The 22453-nt window shown below is 30.8% G+C and overlaps 1 protein-coding gene, 1 non-coding gene and 1 pseudogene across 2 annotated transcripts; 2 read left to right on the top strand and 1 right to left on the bottom strand.

The window, feature by feature from the left end:
• Nucleotides 1-6071: 6071 nt before the first annotated feature.
• Nucleotides 6072-6590, bottom strand: LOC120147311. The gene has a single exon (XM_039160717.1). It carries the CDS (start codon nucleotides 6588-6590, stop codon nucleotides 6072-6074), a length of 519 nt encoding a protein of 172 aa, XP_039016648.1.
• Nucleotides 6591-8100: 1510 nt separating this feature from the next.
• TRNAR-CCU lies at nucleotides 8101-8173 on the top strand. Its single transcript has one exon. It is a non-coding gene; the product is annotated as a tRNA-Arg (tRNA).
• A 7978-nt stretch (nucleotides 8174-16151) lies between these two features.
• LOC120147358 lies at nucleotides 16152-21438 on the top strand (annotated as a pseudogene).
• The last annotated feature ends 1015 nt before the right edge of the window (nucleotides 21439-22453 follow it).

Here is a 22453-nt window from a genome sequence, read left to right as displayed (position 1 = left end):
CTTCTACCGTTAAAATTAACGATAATATTAATGTGTTATTATAAAATAATATCACATCATCATTAAAAAATAAAAAATATTATATCCATAATTCTATTTATTTATTAACAACGAATGATCAAAATGATATGAAAATATAATATTAAATATTATTTTTTAATTATTAAATTATCAAAATAAAATTACAAAAATAAATGAATAACTAAATACGTAATTTACTCTATTATTTAATATCTTTGCTTTCCTTGTTTTGAAAGTTTTTTTAAATTATATATATATATTGACAATGTAAAAGACACAGGAGAGGATAAGGTTGGCCAGTAGATTATCTTGTAAACCCAGCTGGCAAATTTGAAAATTTTGGCAGTCACGGCAACCAAGGCTGACTATTACGTGGCATCCAGTCAACATCTCCACGTGTTTTCAAAATTCATGAAACCAAATGGTCCCACGTGTCATCTTAAAAAAAAAGGCAAAGAAAGAAATCACGTGTTTTCATGGATAGGCCTCAACTCTTTACTCTTCAACACGTAATAAATGTCTTTGGCCTCACCTTACGTGTCACTGAATCGTTGAAAGGGTCCTGAATACTTATGTAGTCCAACCCTGTATCTGAAAAATACCCAAGGGAGACATCCTGTCCTTCCTTTGAAGATGATAATAGACAAGGATAAGTAAAATTTTATTAGATTAAAAGAAAATAAAATAAATTACTCTACTTGATGTTATAAGTTTGAGTTTATTTAATTCTTCTTATAATTTTATAAATTTGATGTATTGATTTTTAAGTTTGATTTATAGTAATTAATGTATTGATTTTTAAGTTTGAGCCAAAAATTTTAATTATGTATGATAATTTATATCACATATGAAAATATGAAGGAATATAAATTTATATAGTATATATTTATATAGTACATAGTTATGGAAAATAGTTTAAATCGAAATCAAATAATATTATAATATTTACAATTAAATTTAAATAGAAATTCGAACAACTTGAATCAACTCAACTCAACTTGAAAAAATCAAAAAAAAATTTAAATTTTAAAATAATTTTTTTAACTCGAATGATTTAATTTTTTACTAGACTATATTCGAATCTATCAAATGTTCACCTCTAACAATAGATAATAATAGTATTTACTTTTTTTATTCAAATATTGTTGATTTAATATTTAACCCTGAATGTGTCTTAAATCATAATTTACTTTACTTGAATAAAAAAATACATATTTAAATGATTATTTTATTTACTAATACTGATATTTAACGAATTTAAGTTTTAATTAATCGCTCAAAATAAATACAAATAATAGAACATATTCGAATTTTAAAATATACATGAATTAATCTGTTGTCATCCTTTGCTGATAGGGAGCTGAGCTGGAAGGAAAACACGTCACCCGTGAAGTCATGAGAATGACGTGGCACGACTTGGTTTGAGGGAGGCGTTTCTTTGTTGGTGCATATGGATTCAGACAATTGTGGTTGGGATTTGGGAGGCGAAAAAAAACTATTTCTTTTTCTTTTTCTTTTAAGTGAGATGTCATTTAGGCCTCTGTGATTTGTAAATATTAACATGGAAGGAGGATTTGGAATGGATGGAATTATAGGAAAAGAATGGGGGTATTAAAGAGAATACAAGTGGGTTTGACCAGCTCTGAGCCGAGAGTTCCAGGCTGGTTAGGGTCAGACATTGTTGGTTGCTGCTGGAGGCAATATATTAACGATAACAACATCAACAACAACAAATAATAATAAATTTATGAGTTAATTGTATTTCAAGTCCTTAAACCATGAATTTTATTTTAAATTAGTACCTAAAGTTTTGAATGTTTTAATTTTATCCTTAAACTATAACTCTCATTTTAAATCAGTCTTCACATTTTTGAGCATCTCATTTCATCCCAAACTATGACCCTCATTCTAAATTGATTCCCATAAATATGAATATTTCAACTGTCTATATATCTAATCACATACAAATCGTTAGATCATATTTTAAAAATACAATTTAGGTTAAACAATAATTGAAATTAATTGTATACTTGGATGAATTTGGAGATGAAATTGTAAGGTTCAAAGTTTGAGGACTAAAGTAGAATGACAATCATGGTTTGGGGAAAATCCAATATTTAAAAGTTTGAGGACTAATTTAAAATAAGAATCATAGTTGGAGGATAAAATTGAAATATTTAAAATTTTAAGGGGCAACTTAAAATGTTGATCATAATTTTGGGATGCATTATACAATTAACTCTAAATCTATAATTCAACATTTTTAGCTCCTTTAAGTATATATTTTTCAGTTGTGAGGGTAACTTTTAACATTTTTTTATATATTATTTGTGTCGGGTAAAGTTGGATATGTATATTATCTCAAAAGTAGTTCGAGTTTAGGTAAGATAAAATCATCATATACTCAAGTCGAATTGAATTTTAAGTAAAAGATGTATTTTTTTTCCTTTTTATCCGGTCAAGTCGGATTGATCGAAAAAATTTTCCAACTCAATCCATATACATCCCTAATTTAATCTTAAAATTATCAATAAAAACTAATAATAAATGCAAATATTTGGGACCAGATATTCCAAACTTGCATTCGAAATTTGCAAAGGAGGAAAAAATGGAATACATGCACCAAATGGTTAAGATAAAGCACATGGAAAATATGGTGAGAAATCGAGTAAGGTAATGAATAATGGCAATAAGATTTAGGTACAATCACAACTTTTGCATAACATGCTTTCCCACTTCTCAATTATTTCATTTATGGAAAATAGATTAATAAAGTGAACCATATTTTTTTATTAATTAAAATATATTAGAAACTTTTGTACTACATCAATAATCCATTTTAGTTTCTCCGCTATTTAAAAATACGTAAATAATTAAAAGTTATTGGTTGTCATTTTTCTTTTCCACAAAATTTTTCTTCCATTCCTTATAAAAAATTATAAAAAAAATGTCTAAAAAATAAATATTTTACTTTAAAATGTTAACTATATCAATTGAATTTAAATATTTGGTTAAATATTTTTTAGGTCCTTATCGATGTATAACAAGAACAAATCGTTCCTTATTTCAAAAATTAGCAAATAAAGATTATCTATCACGACATTCAATTTTTTGATTGATAAGTTATATGGTTGCTTATCGAGTGATTCGGCCATGAATTAAATAGTGTTCGACTTGCTTTATTAAAATAATTTGTTATTTGGTTCGATTCATTGTTCGTTAAGTTTGATAAAATTTTACTCGACTCTTGCTCATTAAAAAATTTGTTGTTCAACCCGATTCGTTGCTCGTTTAGCTCACTAAGATTTTTACCTTATTTTTTAACTATATGTAAAATCTAGTTAATTAATAATTTGATATCTTTTATGTTGTTTATAAGAAAAATGATTTATTATTAGTAATTATTAATTAGCAATTTAACTTCTTTTTCATTATCTATTAGTAAATTAATAATTATTAGTTAGAATTTTTTAATGGAATAACATTTAAGATAACTACTAAAAAAATCATAAAAAGTAACAAATTTCTCGTGAACTTATCGAGTCTAATTAGATCATGCTCAACTCAACTCATTAATATCTTGAGTTGATTCAACTCGAGTTGAGTGTTGATTGAATTTTAATCGAGTTGAGTTTGAGCAACTCATGAGATACTAACTCATTAAATACACTGATATGTTACATGTGTGCTACATTGATTTTTCAATTTCAAAAAAAAATTTAAAATAAAAAACGATAACTTTAAATTATTTAAAATACTTATTAAAATATAAAATTTTAAAAAACATTAAAAATTAGTGAAATTTTAATAAAATTTTCCAAAAATTGAAGAAAACTATTAAAAATCATAAAAAGAAACATAATAAAACTTAAAATATTATTTAAATTTCAAAAAAATTAACATTTTGAAATAAAAATATTAAAAAATAATATTAAAAAATATTACACTTTTAAAGGATTAAAAAATAAAAAATAATATTCAAGAAAATTATAAAAATGTTTCTAAACAATTTTAAATTATGAGTAGAATAAAAACTAGAGGTACTTTACTCATAATCACAACGGTAGTTTTTATTATTAAATTAATATAATGTCTTTAATATGTTCATAATAATTTAATATATTTAAAAATATTATATTTTTAATGATTTCAAAATTTAAATTATTTTAAATATTATATAAAGTTTTAAAATGTTTAAAATTTATAAAACTATCCAATCACAATTGAATACATGCTAAAAATAAAAGATCAGTGTCATACTGAGTTGTCTTTATTTGTATAAGAATTAAATTACAATTTTTCTAAATTGATAAAAAAATTAAGAGATATTTAAATTAATATTTTAGTAAAAATTCACTTTTCTAAATATAAAAAGACTAAAATATTCGTTTTAATAATTAGAGGGTTAAAATAAATTATAAATATAATAAATGGATTTCTAATAGAGTTAACAATAATTATTCTATATAATTAAAGTTATTATATATATAATGGATGCACGAACCAAGCCAGCTAATAAAATCAATATATTGTGCAGTACTTGAAGTCCACTATGCCATTGGTACACAATTTTTTTAGTATATTTGATTATGTGCCGGACAATCAAAAAATAACTTTTCCATAAAATTATCAATATATTAAAGTTGAAATTTTAATTAAATATTACATCATATAATAAATTAAAAGAAAGAAAACAACTATAAATCAATACATAGATTGAAATGAAAAATGAATACAATGCTTTTCTTCATCAATACCCATATACATAGGCATTTTATATATGTTTGTATAGACCTTCAAGCATCTCTTGTACCTTCAATTGCATATTCCAAATTTATATAATTATGATTCTAAGTGCTAACTACGTCCTTCACATTATGGGTTAGGCCTACTCTATTATTTATTTATCCATTGGTACCCTAAACCCTCTCCGAATGAGTTATTCTGGAGCAGTTATCATCATACAATATAACTAATATATTAAAAGGGTTAGACCATCATAATCCATACAAGACGTGTCAAAGGATATTGTCTTTTGATATCACTATGTCACGTACAAAACAAGGTACAAAGATGTAATATCCAATTTGCCGGGATATCCTTTTTAAAGGTCCAAATATTTTTATTGAAGTTGATTGTGAACTATGAAACGCCGTCAATTTTCAATAAATTTTCAAGTGACATTCGTGCATTTCTAAGGCATTTTTGAAACGTCTTAAACGAACATTGATAACTCAAAATATATTTATTTTAGCGAATATAATATGTGAAGAAAATTGAATATGTGTTCAATTAATTCAAGAATTTTGATTTATTACGATTTTTTAATTATTTTATTGATTATTTGTAATTAAATTCAATTTTAGACTTTTCATTATTTATTTAGGGTAATTTAGGATTTTTTATTATGATATAATTTATTTTTATTTTATGTATCTAATATTAATGAAAAGATACTAGGATTCTCTTTTTTAGAGTTTATGAAGCCCCTATAAATAAGGCATTCATCTTATGAAAAAAGAGAGAGAGAGAAAATCTAAACATTTTTTTAATTCCATATAATCATGCATTACCATTCTTTAATTAAAATTAAAAGAAAATAGTGAAAACATGCGGATAAACATAACATTCCATATAATCATGCATCACCATTCTTTAACTCGACAAAATTTAATCTAAACATACATATGGGCAGATCCGCCTTTACACATCAATTTTTGAAAACTTTTATCTAAGCTTATCAATACGTTTATTACCATGTTAAATAGTACCAGTATAAAATTTTCAGCAAAAAATGGAGTTATAAATCTAAGTGAATTACAAAAATAACCTTTTATGGAGTAATTCATAAAAACTTAGAATAATTTTAGTAATCAACTTTAAATTTCAAAATTTTGATTTTATTATGAAACTAAGTTAAAAAATAAAAATACCGGTGAAATTTTAGACTCCTTTGAGTTAAAATTGAACTTAATTGCATTTTTTAAATTTTAAGACTAAAGTTAAAAGTTTATTTTTTCAATAAAAAAAAGAAGGTTAAAACCATTACATTAGTTTCTCACATGAGAGTAAGGCGGACCATAAGTGTCTCTACGAAGGATATCTAGTAATGGGGCAGAAAATGAATAAAAAATAATAAGAGAACCATCCGGGAGAGCGGTCATCTTGGCGATGTAGCCCGTAGCAACATTTGCTTCACGATAGATCTTCTTGAAATCAATGCACCAAGATTTGTTGTAGAGGGTTGCTATGGATCTCACCAATGCAAAAGTATTTTCTATGGACGGGAGAGAGAGTAATTGAAGAGCCTCGCTACTATCGGTTTGAACAACAATCCTTTCAAAACAATTTTGCCATACAATTCGGAGAACTTCAAGGATGCCCCAAAGCTGAACTTCTAGTACCGTAGTATGGCCTAGGAACATGCGAAAAGCAACTAAGCAATCACCATTGGAGTTCTGTATGAGAACTTTTGCTGAGCCATGATTGGTTGAACGTGAGGGAGCACCGTCCGTGTTCAGGTACAACCTTCCATCCTCCGACAAAGACCACGGAACTGGAAGGAGCATTGGAGTAGTAGGGCCGATAAGATAGCAATATGGAAGGATATCTTGGGGTCGATGTGGAGCTGTAGGAATATTATGCTATTTCTACTTTTCCACAATTGCCAAAGAATGGAAGAGAACAAAATGTTCAACTCTCCATTAATCTCGGAGTAGCGAGTGTTATCTTGTATCAATGTTACATATAGCTTGATTTAAACCACTAGATTTAATAGCTTGATCTAGTATCAGTGTTACAAAGGACATGATATTGATGTTAAATTTATTTAATATCGATATTATTCTAAAAAGCTAAAAAACATAATTTTCATATTTCAAAGCTATAAATCAACCTCAAATCATCATCGAACATTATAATCATTGCTCCTAGCAATTTACCAACATATCAAACATACTATAAAAGTACACTTGCATAACAAGTTTAACAATACAAAACACCCTAGATCAAAACTTAGATCCTATTGTTCATTTTAAGTCATATTGCATACATATTTTTTCATGTATTAAAGGTAATCTCATGCTTCCAACAAGTCTAACATACTATATTCATGCATTTAATCTTTCTCAAACAAATCAATCAACAAATTTCTATATTTTCACGCATTAAATTCTATTACATACTTGAACCTACACATTGACAAAACTAACATTCAACATACTCACATCCATCACATCATGTTATTAAAATAATATTGAAACACATTCAAAACCATATTAAAAAGTCTAAAGTACATTCAACAAGTCCAAAAGAGAACTTCTCCGGGTGTTGCATATTTTAAGTATCATGAATAATTATCTGATAATGATCCACGGGCATTCATATGTCATTTCTATAACATTTATCTTGCCCACTCGGTTGGTGGTCGGATGATTGGGAGAAAAGTAAACACAATATTAGTTCCAAATGTGTCGAAAAATAAAATTTCTCGATCCTTACCAGCTTCTATCTAGTGGATATCCCACAGCCATACTTATTTTGTAACAAGTTGAATGCATACACTTCCCTCGATATCTAAGTTCCTGACCGCCCATTCCTCCATAAAATGTACTCACTTAAATGAATATGAACTTGATTTACGAGATTGAGTACTCGAGCTCTATCAGTCGGCTGAGAAGATGCTTGATTAATACCTATTCTAAGTTATTCATCGTGTTTACTTAAGAGATGGACTCAAGAGGAGAAGAACCATTGCTTGGAAGAAATTATGAAATAACGATTTCGAATTACACCTTTACCGCTATATAACAGTTGTTATTCCGATAGTTGACCGCTATTTAAATCTCTGGTCATAGAATGCCAAGCATAACCGCTTTGTTGTTATGGTTTTTGTGTAACTAAATCAGGAATTGTTGTGCTTTGATATGGGATTCCAAGTCAGTATTTCTCAACATTCACTTGTATACCTGGATTTTTTTTCCTCTTACTAATACTGTTCAGCTACTCGCAAAGTTTCTTTCGTTTAATCATTTGCATAAATATGAAAGTATTTTTTGTATATGCACCAATGATACACGAGCGCCTGTAGCTCAGTGGATAGAGCGTCTGTTTCCTAAGCAGAAGGTCGTAGGTTCGACCCCTATCTGGCGCGCCATCTTATGTTTTAGTTTTGTTTAATTTTTGGGTAAATTACACCGATCATCTCCTACTCCTCATATTTTGGTTATTAAAGTTTAAAATTTTTAAATTAAATCAGTCAATTTTAAAATTGTTCATATTTTAAATTCCACTGCTTATTTTATTATTATTTTTTATAATGTGACATTTATTATTATTATTTTCTTAATATATTTGACACATAAATTAAATTAAAAATCCATCTAATAAATACGAAAATCATGAAAAATTAAGGGACTAAATTTAAAAAATAGAAAATTTGTTATCAAAAAGTTGAATTTAAAGTACATGTGTATTCTACGATGATTTAGGAGCATGTGGTTCAAATTTAGAAAAAAATGACTTAAAATGAAGTGAAATTGAAGGAGTAGGAAATTAGGGACCAAATTATAAATCTGTCAAAATATTCATCCAAAATTTTAATTTTTCGAGTTACTCAAAATTTTGAAATTTCAACTCGACTCGAACTTTAAGTTGATTCGTATAACTCAAAATTAAAAAAATTTGATTTTTTAAGTCGAATTTTACTCATCCCTACAAACCACGGTCAATCTGCATTTGGCTTTTGGCTCTATCTATCATATTTTTTGGCTGACTATTTATGTGGATAAATCAGTGTGAGCAACTTTTTCTTAGGGTATAGAGAGAGAGAGAGATAAAAAAAAATTAAGATTATTATTTTTTGAAAAGAATATTTAACCATCAACTAAACGAACATGTGTAAAAATTGTAAAATTACTTGAACCTTAAATATTCGATTTATACTCTACTACGTATAACTTCTTTTACGATTGCAGGACATTAGTGTTAAATTAGAAATAAAATAACAATTTGTTTAGAAAAAGACATAATGATAAAATTAGTTTTTAATTTTTGTGTAAATGATGATTTTATTCCTTATTCTTTGTGAAGTATTTTAACTCTTAAAATTTTAATTTTTGATCAAAATAACATCAATTGAATGGAAATGTTGATTGACTGAGTCAACACATATTGCTAACGTGATATTTTCATATGTGTTCAATTGATGACGTGACATATGCTATGTCATCATTTTGTGTAACGTGTCATGTACCACATTATTACTTTTGATAACGTGTCACATGTCATATCATCATTTTGGGTGGTATGTCATTATTTAGGTGATATGATACAATCCACATCATCAATTAAATACATGTGAAAATATCACGTCAACAACATGTGTTGATTGTTAGTCAACTAATGATTTTCATCTAACATTGATCATTTTGAAGAAAAATTAAAATGTCATAGTTAAAATGCTCCCAATAAAAGTATATGAGACGAAGTGATCATTTTCACAAACATTGCAGACTAATTTTATCATTGTACCGTATAAAATTATAATAAATTAAAAAAAAACAACTATATTCATCGTTTCCGACTCCATGCGGGATACAATGCCCTCTAGTTTGTACACTAGTCGAGAGCCGCGAAATGAATGGGAAGAAGCTCAGATTTGTTTATCCTGTTGTTTTTCCGAGTCCGTTGGAAGCTGGAAATACATGAATCACCCCTTAACTTGGAAGAAATCAAATTATAACATATACTCAGCAGTGATAAATATCAAAGTTCTGCAAGTTTTGTTTTGTTATTCCACATCAGTTTCAGCCATCGGAGGAACCTGAGCATCTTCAGTAACAAGAAAGAAAGAGAAGCAAATAACCTATGATTAAGTAATAGCATCGAACCAAGTCACGGCTCGTCATATTTGATGAAACATTTTTCGATCGGTAACGACTAACCGCTGGAAGACCAATATGTGTGATTCTGATAAGGGATTTAAATTATGGTCGTGGTTGCGTTTATCGCGATTGCGGAAATGACGAGTGCTATTGCGATCGTTGTGGGTATTGTTGTCGTGCAATAACAATTTCGGACGACATCGATCCGCTATTCAGATAATAGACCACTATTTAAATCCTTGATTTTGATATCATATTGATGAAGCTCCAGTGAGATTAAGAGACGTCATAACAGAAATACAATTAGAACTATCATGCAAGCAATCTCTGGTTCACCTTCCCAATTGCTCGCATGGAACATGCTTTCAAAGCTGCATTGACAGCGAGACCTGTCGCTGCCATTCTTGATGGATTATTGTTGATATAAAAATACTGAATAAGTTAACAATTCAAAATAAATTTAATAAAATGAAACATGTTGAACATATAATTTTCTTTCTTTTATGTGATGCATTCGAAAAGAATTTGATTCTGATGCATTTGCTTGATAAGGTCGTGTCATACTTGATAAGAGGCATTCCTTCGGTATCCTTGTCTTCTCATAATAATTTGTCTAAATAGGCAAGTCATATAGTAATCACAAGTCACAGTATGATCCCAAAATCATAGTTGGAGGAAATAGAGGTTTCCAACTGACGGGGAGACCTAAGGAGAACCACAGAGTCCATCATTTGCATTAAAATAAGCTTGACACTGAAGTTACTCATATTTTTATAATGATTGAGAAGTTGGTCATATTTTAATTTATTAGAATTTAGTCTTTGTACTTTTAGAAAGACAAACAAAAAAGAAGTTAGCTCAATTATTTAACATTAAACTTTTATGTTAAATTGCTATTCTGAAAACCAACGGTTCAATAATTTACATACAGTGAACTGAAAAGTTTTGGAATAAAAATGCTACACTAGCCAGGGATGAATCGAGGGGGTCGCCCCTAAAAGTTTAAAATTATTATATATTTTAGATTTCTTTTATGTATTTTCTATTAAAAATATGTTTTCGTTCTCTTAAAATTTTATAAATTCGTTCCCTAACATAAAATTATGCATTCGTTTGTGACTAGCCATGAGTGTCCCAAAGTTAATTTCTTAGATCAATGGCAATGGCAATGGAAAGGATCAAAGGGATATAACAAAATCAATCCCAATTGAAAGGATATAATCTGAAAGAAAGAATGAAGTAAAGTCTTATTGACAGACTACACACTTCTAAATATGTGTACAATAAAATAGTCCAAACTTTAAAAAAAAAAGAATTAAAAGAAAAAAAAACATAGTAAAATTTGTAGATAAAATATTCAAACAAACAAAGAAAAAAGAAGGCCATGTATGAAGATAAAAAGGAAACTAGGGAGATACTAATGGCCACCGCCGGGGCTTGGAACAGACTGCAGAATCCGATCAAGGCTGGCAAGGTTACGAACAAAAAGGTTCTTGTTATTGAGCGTCGTCGAGAGACCCTTCTTACTAGGAGCAGAAGCCGCCGGCAGGGTGGTACCCTTGGGAAGGGCATTGAGCACCAAGCTTGCAAACAATGAAGGAACGTTTTCATTGCTTTCCCCTGTGTTTAATAGTAGCTTCCTACTTTCCATTTGCGGCATAAACGAACCAGCAAGGGTCACCATGAAAATCAGAAGCAGAGAAGTAAAACGAGCCATGAATTTGTTTTAAAACAGTTGCAGATTCAGATATGTCAATGAAAATTGGAAATGTTGTTTTCTTGCCTTGACAAAGGGCTTTGGCGTAGAAATATATAGAGAGGAGCCAAGGGAGATGGCTAAGTCAAACATTAAAATCTACAAATGAATTTTTGGTTTCTTTTTGTCATTTTCATTATTTGGTAATATTTCTTTTTAAATTAGGACTAATTTTAATGTTTACACATTACATGTTTGTTATCTATGCGAACGAAGTTAGAATTGAACTATGAGCGGGATAATTTATTTAACTTTGAAATAAATAAGATCTTTAAAATTGAATAAACCATAGAATTGAAAGAAGTTATGGTTTAATTTCATCAATTTTAAAATTAAATGATCTTATAGAGTAATTAAATAAAAAATTTGAAATTCATTTTAAAACCGAGAGGGTCCTAAAAAATTTGAATCAATAAATTTTAAAAGAGGAAAAGGCTTTTATCATAATAATTTTAAAAATTAGTAACCTAAAAACAATTAAACAATCAAAAAGTTAGGTAATTACCCCTCCCACCTATAACGTTGATTCGTACCTGACTGTACAATTTTTATCAGTGAATTCAGATATTAAAATGGGTGTTGCCAATGAAATCTTATTTTAAGAATTTAAAGGTTTCATGTTCAAATTTTATCATTTTTAAGTTTGATTAATATTTAAGGTAAATTGCGTATTCAGTCATCAGTTGTTCTTATAGTTTTGTTTTGGTCACCCAATTATTTTTTTTAAATTATACTTAACGTTATATTTTTATTCTGTTTCGATCATCTATCGTTAAAAAATAATTAGAAGTATTGACATGACAATTCTTTTTATTTTTTCAACGATAAAATTGTATTACCTTATAATGACTTGTCAACATCACCATTAATATTTTAATAGTGAGTGACCAAAACATAACATTATGTATGATTTAAAAAAAAGTAATCGGATGACTAAAATGGAATAGTATAATATGTGGATACTACATATGTAGTTTACTCCAATATTTATAGTGATTGATCGTTTAAACACGTTAAATGGAGAGATAAAAAAGTTAGGCACATGGGGAGCAACTACAGCCGCCGTGTTTTTTTTTTGTGTGTGTGAGAAAAGGGGGAGGGGGCCCGGGGGGATGAATTTCATGCACCGCCGTCAACTTTTAACTTTTTTTTTTCAAACTAGGGTTGTCAACGAGTGGAGTTTAAATATTATTGAGTTTAACTCGACTCAAAAGTTCGTGAGCTTAAAATTATTAAGTTCTATTTGAACGTAAAATCAAAAATTGAAGGTCAACTTAAGCTCGAAAAAAGTTTGCATTCGCAACATTCTCAAGCTTTTCTCGATTGAAACTCGAATTTGAGCTTGATTCAAGTTCGAACTCGAGATCAAATTTGAATCTTAAATACATTAAATTCTTATATTATATTTTTTTTTCAAAAATAACATATAAATGTTAATATTACTAATAATTTAATTTTGAAAAATTACTATTAAAAATATTAATTTTTTTTAAATTGGTTGTGAAGTTTTTGAATTGAGTATCAAATAGCTCACGTCGAACTTGAATAACTCATAATGTATCTCATCTTAATTACAGTCTTAGTCCAAACACTTATATACTCATCACCTAAATCTGATTTTGTTTCGACTTGGTTAGGCTTCGGGCTTCATGGAAGCAGCTCAATCAAACTAGTGCAGCACTAAAATGCTTGATTGTGATATTCCGTGACTTGAATCTTCCATCTTTGAAACTCCTCGCATTTTTTTAAGTTAATTTCTTAAACTTCATGAAACCAGGAAACCATTTTCAACCCATTTACTAGTTTTCTTTTACTTTATTTATGGAGATAAGATTCATCACAAAAATATAATAAAAAAACAAGAGTTTCAATTGTAGTAATCTTCTATGACATCTCATCCAAATAACATATGGCCTTACGCAATGTTAAAAAATGGAAAAGTGCACATCTGTTGGATGTTTAAGATAATGTAAGAAAACCTTAAAACAACATGGTACATTGTCTTTTTAATGGTCTCTTTACATCCTGCATCATTATCACTTGTTTTGAGCTTACTAAACCATTGTCTGTTAGTGGGGGACTGGTTCATTTGTTAAAGATGAAGGTAAGCAAGCAACCCTAACAGCACCTGAAAATGGAAATGTTTTTATCCAGACGCAAAAGAAAACATCTCAATAAAGGATAAGCTAGAATAGACAAGACTAAAGAACAATAATGAGGGTTTTGAAGCTTTACTATTCGTTTCTAGGGACGAAGCCATGATGAATACCGGGAGGGATTAGATATCTAAGTTCAAAATAATAAGAATTTATTATGTATTTAATCTAAAAAATTAATTTTACTTAAATTTAAATCGATACGGATCTAAAATATTATTAAACAATTTTTTTGGAGATGTAAGACCCCCTCCCACTCCTGTCTAGATTTGTCACTATTCGTTTCGTATTAATCCACAACAAGATGTCGTTGGATCCTTTTGTTTGTTCGATTATTAGTGGAAACGAACACAATATTTAATGTTAAGAGACAAATTTATAAAATTTTAAGGATGAAAATAATTATCAGTAGAAAATACAACAGGAAATATCTAAAATATATAATAATTTAAAATTTTCAGTTCTCCCCCACCAATTTCCCATTGGTCCATCCCTAATTACTGGTATTAGAAATTCATATGAATAGAAATAAACAATTTCGTGGACATTATTTGTGTTGTAATATCGTAGTTATGTCACTTTTTCCTAAGGTAGTCATGCCATAAGGAGGATTTATGTTTTTGCATGTATTGACATTAGTGTATGGTTTTGGACCAATTAATATATTTGAAACATTTAAAATTTTATGTTAAACGAAACCCAATCTTTAGGTTATAAATAAATTGAGTTTGTAAGAAACGTTTATTTATACTAGTTTAATTAGTTTGTATATTATTCGTGTTTGGTTCATATTTATTAAATTTTAAAAAAATCGTATTCATTTATTTAAAATTATTTATGTGTGTATTCATTCATTTAATATTCATAAATATTAATAAATATGTTCACAAATATTAAATGAATACATTAGAAAATATATATTAGTATTATAACTGAATATATTTATAACTAATTAAAAATTTATTCATGAATAATAACTAGACTAACCGTAAATAAATATTAATTCTTTTATTCTTTAGATGTAAATTAATAATCAAATATAAATGGCCTAAGGGGTATTTTAGCCCTTGAAATTTCTTCTTTAAAAATCAGTTGAGTCTGTGAAAATGCATCTAAGTAAGTCATTGAACTTGAAAAGTACATCAATCATAAAAATTTATCATTAATTGTTTTGTGTTGACAATTATCGATTTATAATATTATTGATTTAGTCATTAATATTATTAATTTATAATAAATTAATAACTAATATTATCAATTTATAATAAATTAATCACTAAATTAATAATTTATAATGAATTGACCCTTTGTCATTAACAGCTGTCACGGAAGGTGACAGAATGCTGACGTGGGGCGTTAACTCACTGACTTAACGCTGATTTTACCATATAAGATTATAATTTTGACCAGGTTTCACTATGTTGTCCTAGCTTATGCTTTCCTCGCCTCTCCATCACTCTACCTTCATTACCCACGAATCTATACCGACCAAAACTACCATATTGCCGTGTTTATTGAAGCAACGTTTTATTTATTCTCTCTCTGTTTCTCTTCCCATCTATTTTCTCTCTCTACAAACCACAACGCCTTTGCTAAACTAAGTGAGTTCATGGCAGTTTAAGAGAATTAAGTTCATGACTTCCTTCATGCGTATTACTTCTTACAAACCCATTTTTTGTTGGTATATGGCATTCTGTAGGTGCTAAGCCTTGATTATCATGGCATATTATTAATGAAGATCTTGAGTTTCTATAGCTAATGATAATTGGTATTCTTTTCGTATTAACAAGTTTGTGAAATATGTTAATGATTCGTAGAAACAAGTGGTAATACTCTTCCCTAGGTTGATTGAACACCGAGTTCATTACCACCATGCAGCAGCGGGGCACGACCATTATCAAAGCTCGCAAGCTATCGAGTGCATTATCTGCTGCAAGTGCTGCTTGTGATCATATACGTGATTGGGTTGTTAGAACTCCCAAGGTGGTTAATCTTTCATTTGCATTGGGAGCTTCATTATTTACTTTTGGGTCATTTATTCAGAGAACATGGGTGTCCATGGGAGTGTGCTCTGATGGGTCATTTATTCAGGGAACAGGGTGTTACCCTTTTAATTATGATTTTACATTAAAGTCTGAATCCGGACAATTCCTCCCTTTGTCCCTCGTAAAACAAAATGATACTTTGAATTTTATAATTATGTTGGGCCAAGCCCCTTACTTCTTTCACCTCCATTATTCCAAATTCTTCTAGATACAAGTGTTGGAAAGTTGGGATGTGTGGTCTATATTAACTGCTCTGTTTTAAATATCAAACAATCAATCAACAATTGCACACCACCATCCTTTTGATCTTTAAACCTTCTCTGTTTTTTTTTCAGTCACTAATTTGTAAATTTTAACTGTCAGTCACTGTTAAGAAATGGAAAGTTGTTTATCTACAGCCATATCATCATCATCATCATCTCCCTTCTCCATTTTCAGTATCCAGGCAAGCAAACTATCATTATTGCATGCATTTGTTTATGTTATTTTTACACGTTGTATGCATTTTGATTCACAAATATTTCTGGGTTTCTGAATTTATCTTCACTCTGGAAGTGTATGCATATTTTTCTGAGAAGATTGTAACTTTTTATACAATATCTTTGAGACTTTGACCTACATGCTCCTTTACCATTTTGGTTACAATCATGGGTTATTTTGAATTTCTTAACTTCATCAACTGAAAAAAAAAACTGCAGGGTGCTTCATCAAATGTTGGTAGAAATTTTACCAAGAGTTGTCAACTTCCTAAACCGTTTCTTCAACTTAATGGAAGACCTCAGTACCTTCTTAACCAACGAAGGTCGGCTTATTTGAATTCTGGAACGTACAAAGGGCCTATAATATCTGCTGAGAATCAGGGTTGGGATTTGGGGAGGTTTTTGAAAACATTGTATTTTTTCAATGGACCACCTTCTCCCGATAAGGTATGACAAAATTCCTACCCCATTTTTAAACATGATGTCTTGATTCTGAAATTTGTGTGCATGCACTAATATGCAATTTTTTTTCCTGAAGATTGTTAAATTCATAATCGGGAAATTATCCGGTTCGTTTTCTGAAGAGTCGACGAAGAAAATGGAAACTACTGGCTACGTTCTGGTAGTTGGAGCTACTGGTGGTGTAGGTAGAAGAGTTGTTGACAACTTAAGGAAGAAAGGGTTGCCTGTTAAAGCTTTGGTATTTGTCTTATACTTTGAACATATTTATCATGCATTTGCTTGAATTATGAATTGATGCCTTTTGAAGTGCTTCATGAAGCCTGTGTTAGTATGTTCTTTTGAGCTTTGCTTCCTTTGAACGCAAAAAGGGGGTGCTTGTTAAATTCTACCTGTTTTTATCTTTCTTTTATCCTCGTTCTTCTTTAGCCTTTTGCCCTTGTAACTTCTGTTTTCATGTGTTCCTACTTTCAGGTCAGGAATGAAGAAAAAGCAAGAAAGATGCTCGGTTCAGATATTGAATTGGTGAGTAGTTTCCCATATTATGTACTCCATGTAATTCTCTTTGTCATTGTTGTTTTATAATGCGGTGACACTCATAAATAAGGTATTTCATAAAAGAATTGTGTTTGTTTCTGTATTTATCATAATTCTCGGACATTGAAACTTAACTATTAGTGCTGTAATGGTGTAGATCCAGGTGATCCTAATTAGACCTATGTTAATATATTCTTCTTCACAGTTGATGGAGTTTTATCTGTTAATCCGTCCATTCCATGTTTCTTAATTTGCCTTTTCGTCCAAGTTGCAGGTTGTTGGAGACATTACTAAGGCGAGCACGCTGCCCTCCGAGTACTTCAAAGGAGTGAGGAAAGTCATAAATGCTGCTTCTGTCATTATTGGCCCAAAGGAAGGGGATACTCCCGACCGAGCAAAATACAGTCAAGTATGATTTTGAGCATTCTCCAACTGATGAATTTTATTGGTTATAAAGAACTTGGCCAAGTTTCCGAAATCTATTAGTACTTTCTGCCATTTAAATGTTATTATGTTAGAATATTGAGTGTTTTCTTGGATTATATTTAATAATTATTTTCATGGTTTAAGATCCTGACATCCAAATGCTATTTCTTTCAGGGAATCAAGTTTTTTGAACCGGAGGTAGCAAACTAATTGCAATTTTGTATCTTTTCAGTTTCTCATAAGGAATTTATACTTGTGAATTCTTTATTTGTTTTTCTTTTATTTTCCCCTAGAGTTAAAATCACTATCTTCACTGTATCTATGATTTGCTTTTGTTTGTTTGATGAAACAGGTAAAAGGTGATTCACCTGAAATGGTTGAGTTTATTGGAATGAAAAACTTGATTAATGCTGTGAGGGAGAGTGTTGGACTTCGAACAGGGAAACTGCTTTTCGGATTGGAAGGTATGGTCTCAAAATTTTTGCTAGCAGAAAACTGCAATTTACCACCGTTCCTGCTGCAAAGCTGCCAGAGCACATTTTTTCTTTTGACTTGGACTAGCTAAATTGGTTATAATTATAAATTATGAAGAGGGGGAAGGGATATTTAGTGCACAATGTTTTACTTTGTTCTATAAATGGAACAACCTTGAATTTAGTTTCTTTGTTCTATGAACGGAACAACCTTGAATTTAGTTTCCATATTTGGATGTGAACAAAATTCTTCTTAGTTTAACATATGAAATTGGTGCAAGCAAAACTCTAGTGACCCAGCCAATTGGTGCAAGCAAAACTCTAGTGACCCAGCCAATTGACAGTTAAGGAAAGATGTGAAATCTTATTTTTCTTGTTTTGTACAAAATATGGTTATTGGCAATTTTTTCATTTTTCCATAAAGCAGATCAGATTTCGAAAGAACTTGATTGGGGTGCTTTAGATGATGTTGTAATGGGAGGTATTAGTGAAAGTACATTTCGAATTGATCGGACTGGTGGTGAGAATGGCAAACCAACTGGTCTTTTCAAAGGTTTGTTCTTTTGAGAACCTTACATCAGATTCTCTCTTTCTTTATACTACATCCAGCTGGCATTATAACAGTGAACTATAAGCCTCTATTATGGCTATATCTCTTTGTTCCTTTCTTTCCCTTTTCCATATGAGATTCTTTGTCTTTGTCAGGCATTGTTTCAACAGCAAACAATGGTGGATTTAGCAGCATCAGAACAAAGGTGTAGACCTGAATAGCTTTTGATGTTCTTACCCCAATCACGTTGATTCCATTTTCTTATACAAAAAATAAAATATTTGTTGGTTTTTACTTTCAGAACTTTTCCTCCCCTGTGGATCTTTCAGCATATGACGGTTTGGAGTTGCGCTTAAAGGGCGATGGTCGCCGATATAAACTAATTGTTCGCACTAGCACCGATTGGGATACTGTGGGTTATACAGCAAGCTTTGACACCGTTGGAGGCCAATGGCAGTCTGTGTGTAACAGCATGATCATTCTACACATGAGCATTACCAAACAAATTATCTTATCCATTCAGCTTGTAACTTTTTGTTTCTTTACAGTTTCGTTTGCCATTCTCTACACTGAGGCCTATATTTCGAGCACGGACTGTATCTGATGCCCACTCTTCGATCCAAGCAATGTTGTATCATTCCAGGTTTGCCACTGTGTCTAACTGTTTATGTTTTCTGATCTTACTAGATTTTTCGGTTTTACCAAACTTTTTACGAGGAATGCAAAATCATTTCAGCTCATGTTCAGCAAGTTTGAATATGATGGGAAACTGAATCCTACTTTTGTAGAAGGACCTTTTGAGCTTCCACTCTCGAGCATAAAAGCATACATCAAGGATCCTATCACTCCCAGGTTAACAATTTATTCTCCTTTTATCAGATTCTTTCCATTATCTGATCTAGACTTTCTTGCTTTCGATTATTTATCTGCTGCTTCACTTCGTAGGTTTGTACATGTGAGCTCTGCAGGAGTTACTAGACCCGACAGGCCTGGCATTGACCTGAGCAAACAACCTCCTGCTGTGCGCTTGAATAAGGAATTGGATTTTGTCCTGACATTCAAGTTGAAGGTTATTTTCTACGCATGTAATTCTATCTGTGCATCATGCTATAAGCATTAAATTATTTGTTGAAATGATCGAAATATCAGCTGCATAACGCTTTCCATTATGAAACAAAATATCGAGTATATGAACATTGTATTGGTTTCAAAACTAGAAAGTTTCCGCACTTGAACAGTAGAGATGCTTGAATGTATGATATTTGAGGTTTAATTTTCCCTATATATGATGCATTTTCCAACTAGTGTAAGAAATAGATTGAGAGTTCATATGAAGCTGGGAATCAGTGTTTTTCCTTAGACCTTTTCTTTTTCCCTAGAGCAGGGGGAGGATTTGTTACGTGAGAGTGGAATTCCCTACGCAATTGTAAGGCCTTGTGCATTAACTGAAGAGCCTGCTGGGGCAGATCTCATTTTTGATCAAGGAGACAATATAACGGTATGTCATTGAACGGAAGCTGAACATTTGGTCGTGATTAAGCTTGTCTAATATTCTTAACCAGTGGTTAATGTCAGACTTCCAAGAAAAGATTTTCTTTCTTATAGTTCTGCTTCTACTTCATAGCTGATTCCACTAGCATGAACATTTGACCACTAATAAGGTGTATACAGTCCTACCTTGTAACTTGTTTCCCTAGTATAGACATTTTTACTAGGCGGAAACTCTGTCTTCTTGCTAAAACTGTTTACATTATCAAACAATACAGGGAAAGATATCAAGAGAAGAAATTGCTCTCATATGCATCGCTGCCTTGGAAAGCCCATATGCATGTGACAAGACATTTGAGGTTAGTCTATCGCTATCATGCTAAATCATGTTTTCACTCCAGATGGTTGTAGCTTTACATTGGGATTAATCAGATTACACCATATTTGGTTAGGGCATTCAAAATATTAAATCCCTTCAACTAAACTGCCGAGAGCGAATTAAAATTCAATGTTAAAGCTCATCAGAAGTCACTAATCCTGAGCTTGTATGTGTACCCTTTAACCATTAACCAAGAAAGCATTTATGGACATTAACAAGAACACAAATCAAAGCTTGAGGGGTTAACTATCATTGTTTAGCAATATTCACATTATGTTTATGCTGTTGTCTACAATATCCTGGGCTCAACATATACCTCGGTTGAACGTAAGCTGCCCGGCATTTTGTCTTTCGATTTTGTTCATGTATATTGTTTGGTCTTTCACAGGTTAAAAGTGTGGTTCCATTTAGTGAGCCATTCACGGTGGACTCTGAAAACCCACCCCCAGAGAAGGACTACAACATTTATTTCCAAACGTTGAAAGATGGCATTACAGGCAAAGAAAGTTTGGAACAAAGTGCCGTTGTCTGAAAATCGACTGAAGTATCACAGAGAATGTCACTTTCGAAATACCTCTAAACAATTACACATGAATGTGATGGATGGTCTATTAGAAAAGGTCGCTCGATGTGCATCTCATCAAAGATCTTATTGTTGTTTACAACCTCAAAACACTGCCTAGAACTAAACTCTTGCTAATACTTTGGTACATGTTAGAGATAGTGTAGGGAATGGTGAATCTCTGTTGAACATTTTGCAAGGTGCAAGGTGATGATTCCATGAACTATTATTACAGAACAAAAAGGCATGTTCATATTGGTGCACATCATCAGGGGCCCCACTGTCCCCAACAGATCATAAATACATTACATTTTTTCAATCTTTGACTGGTACTTCCATAGCTGCATAGGACTTGATGAAAGTTCACTGCTTGAAGAGAACAGTAAAAGTACAAATTTTGGAACTCTGAAAGCTTTTTCCTGTGAAGTTTCTCCATGCCCTTTTCTATTTTTTAACCTTTATTCCCAAGCTAAGAATTTAAGGAGCAGTATATCTTATTTATGCAAAAAAAAAAAAAATTGATTTCTTACAGTGCAGAATCAGAAGAGGAGACCAGTTTGGCTCTGTAATAAGAAAACGAGATTTTTCCTTGGCTGTCCTATCAAATTTGATGTTCTCATTGTAAACTGCATGCGGATTTTTCAATTAATAGGACCCCACCAAAGTTTTTTTTTGCCTGAAATGTAATGAGTTGTGATTTTAGGGATTGCTTACATGAAGCACATGATCAGCATGTGATTTCCATGTGATTCCAAATTGGCATATTTTTATTTTCTTCCGTTAACCAGACAGAATCACAGGTACCATATGAGATTCAACTTTTAGTTTTATTATTTTTTAATGTTAGAAGCAGGGTTTTAAATCACGGTTTGAAAATATGATAGCGCCCGCGAAATAAAGGTTTCGCTGCCGTCCGAGTTACCCGCTACACCCATAATAGTGCCCGCGAAGGTTACAATCACGGTAAACCCGAAATGACCGAAAACACGATCGTGATTTGAAACCCTGGTTAAAGTTCATCCACATGAGAAAAATGTAAAAAGATAGTTGCTGGAATGACCTACATAGCTTCCAGTTCTAAATAAAGAAATAAAGAAACTACAGAATGATGCTCAACAACAAGAATTAGGTGTTTTTGGGCATTGGATGAACAATCAGAAGCTGTTGTTCAGATTGCAATGTTTTTTTTTTTTTTGATAAATCAGAATTTTATATCCAAAAGAGCAGGAAACTGCTTC

Source organism: Hibiscus syriacus, unplaced genomic scaffold (genome assembly GCF_006381635.1).
Source record: "Hibiscus syriacus cultivar Baekdansim isolate YM2019G1 unplaced genomic scaffold, ASM638163v2 tig00110937_pilon, whole genome shotgun sequence".
In the NCBI taxonomy this organism is placed as follows: domain Eukaryota; kingdom Viridiplantae; phylum Streptophyta; class Magnoliopsida; order Malvales; family Malvaceae; genus Hibiscus; species Hibiscus syriacus.
This window is presented reverse-complemented; position numbering and strand designations above follow the sequence as displayed.